Source organism: Trachemys scripta, chromosome 3, assembly GCF_013100865.1.
Source record: "Trachemys scripta elegans isolate TJP31775 chromosome 3, CAS_Tse_1.0, whole genome shotgun sequence".
NCBI classification, from domain to species: domain Eukaryota; kingdom Metazoa; phylum Chordata; order Testudines; family Emydidae; genus Trachemys; species Trachemys scripta.
Window position 1 is genome coordinate 181892999 of NC_048300.1, and position 2560 is coordinate 181895558.

Genomic DNA, 2560 nt, shown 5'->3' on the forward strand with positions numbered 1-2560 from the left:
GGTCCTGTGGCACCTTTAAGACTAACAGAAGTATTGGGAGCATAAGCTTTCGTGGGCAAGAACCTCACTTCTTCCTCACACTTGGAAGAAGTGAGGTTCTTGCCCACGAAAGCTTATGCTCCCAATACTTCTGTTAGTCTTAAAGGTGCCACAGGACCCTCTGTTGCTTTTTACAGATTCAGACTAACACGGCTACCCCTCTGATACTTGATCCTCTATACTAACTGACTCCTGTGGCCTTGAGTTGATAACGTAAAACACTAGTACTTGACAACTTCAGAATCTCAGATTTAAAGCCAGTCGGACTACAGTATTTATGGTCCTTTATTCTGTCAATAACAATCTTGTAAAACTTTCTAGATCAGCACTCTGACTCATATTCTGGTCTCCACGGTTATGTACTGGCTGGGCCAGTCTGGATTGTTTATCCTCAACCAACTGAGGAGAAAAACATACACGACTAAACTAGGTGAGAACATTGGGGCTTATTGCCTGTATTTATCTATACCTGGGGTAGTCAATCTATGGCACGTGTGCCAAAGGTGGCACGCAAGCTGATTTTCAGTGGCACTCACACTGCCTGGGTCCTGGCCACTGGACCGCGGGGCTCTGCATTTTAATTTAATTTTAAAGGAAGCTTCTTAAACATTTTTAAAACCTTATTTACTTTACATACAATAGTTTAGTTATATTCTAGACTTATAGAAAGAGACGTTCTAAAAACGTTAACATGTATTACTGGCATGTAGAGTGAATAAATGAAGACTTGGCACACCACTTCTGAAAGGTTGCCGACCCCTGATCTATACAATTTACAACTGGCTCGTAGCCAAACAAACATGGAACCTCAACATTTTCAACTAAGCTTCAGGCCCAATTTACACAATATCCCCATTTAACTGGAGTAGAAAATGCCACTAAAGAAAAAGATGTGTACATTTAGACAGACCTCCCATTTTAATGGAAGAGATCTCTTAATCCCCCAGACTGAATTGAAAATGTCAACCTACAGTTTCTTCTGTCTCGGTGAAGGACTAGCTTCATACAATCACTCTCTCTAGCAGCCAGAATTCACTGATCAGTTGATCTACATGTGTTTACAATAGGGTTTAGAGACTCTGAATTTAGTTTGCGCTCTACTGTGCTAGGTATCATACAAACACATAGTAAGCTAGCCCTATCTGTTCTTGAAGGTGATCAGAATTATGGCTTGCTAGAAGTGAGACCAAACTCTCGGACTCAGCACTGCAAGACTGATGAACTGCAACTTACTAGTATATCAAGTGTCATGTTTCCTCTACTGGAGAGCTCTACAAAAATCAAGCAACAAAATAACATTTTTCCTCTCTTCCAGATGCTGACACATAAACTTGCTGTCCACTGGATTCCTCCTGTGTCTGATCATAGCTGCTTTATTATTACTTCATAAACTGATTTTCATGAAGTATGAAACATCAGCTAAAAGTATTGCTTCAATACACACAAGCTATTGTAAATAAATAAATACACAGAACATGTGCCTAACAGGATCCCCACGTTTATGGTTTGTTCCCTGTTAAATTTAACAGGCTGTGCTTTCTTCTCTCAGTACAAACTCTCAGCCTGGATACTGATGCATCTAGTGCTGGCACAAGCTTAATCTAAACTAGATACTCGAAGGAAGGGGTCTCCCTTTCCTGTACCTGTCAGTGTACAATAACAGCAACTGTGCAAAAGGGAGAATGGATTCCTATCATCACTAAAACACCAACTCATCCACTGTCAAGTTCTCGTGTGTGTGTGTGTGTGTGTGTGTGTGTGTGTGTGTGTGTGTGTGAGAGAGAGAGAGAGAGAGAGAGAGAGCGAGCGTGCGCGTGCCTTGGATCCACCTTTAAACTGGCTGTCCAGAAAATAAATCAGATTCGGTACAGGCTGCAACTACTCTACCAGTTGATATTCCCAGCTCATGTTCACATACTCTAACTCTCATCAAGCTAGTGAGAGTGTAAATGGCAATGTCGTTAAGAAACATGGGCAGTGGCAAGCAGGACTGAGTACATACCCACCAGTTTCAGGCTGTTTTGTACTTGACAGGCCTTTAAGTCATGCCACTCCTGTTTATGCTATTTATACTCATGCTAGCTCAATGTGTATGCAAGCTGGGAATCATGCCCCTAGATCACAGTGTAGCTGTACCATCTGACTAGTTATCCTATAGCCTTTATAGCTGACCACTCTGATGCCCTCGAGAGGCTGGGGGGAGACTATGCATTAGATGCACAGAAGCTTTTCCATGCAAGTCTGCTCTTCATGAAGCAATGAATCAGACTTTGAATCATCCTAGTATAGGATCAGACTCCTTCACTCCAGTGAGAATGGGAAGTAGCCCACCTCCATATTTTGCAGAGGGGGAGCAAACTCTGCCTAAAGTCAGGCAAGGACAAAGGTCCTGTAGGGAAAACCAGCTACACAATGCGAGAACTCCATCTGCCCTGCCATATTGGCGGGTTTTCCTCACATACTATAGGCCCTCTTCAATCTCCAGTAGGAGTGGGAGTCTTGGCCTAGCGCTGAGTCAAGT

At 42.7% G+C, this 2560-nt stretch overlaps 1 protein-coding gene across 1 annotated transcript in view; it reads left to right on the forward strand.

The window, feature by feature from the left end:
- Positions 1 to 1771, forward strand: part of LOC117875327 — a 19159-nt gene extending 17388 nt beyond the window's left edge. Inside the window, exons 22-23 of the mRNA XM_034766560.1 lie at positions 361 to 469; positions 1355 to 1771. Of these exons, the coding sequence (XP_034622451.1) occupies positions 361 to 469; positions 1355 to 1368 (123 nt within the window). The 3' untranslated portion in view covers positions 1369 to 1771. The remainder of the gene's footprint in view (positions 1 to 360; positions 470 to 1354) is intronic.
- The last annotated feature ends 789 nt before the right edge of the window (positions 1772 to 2560 follow it).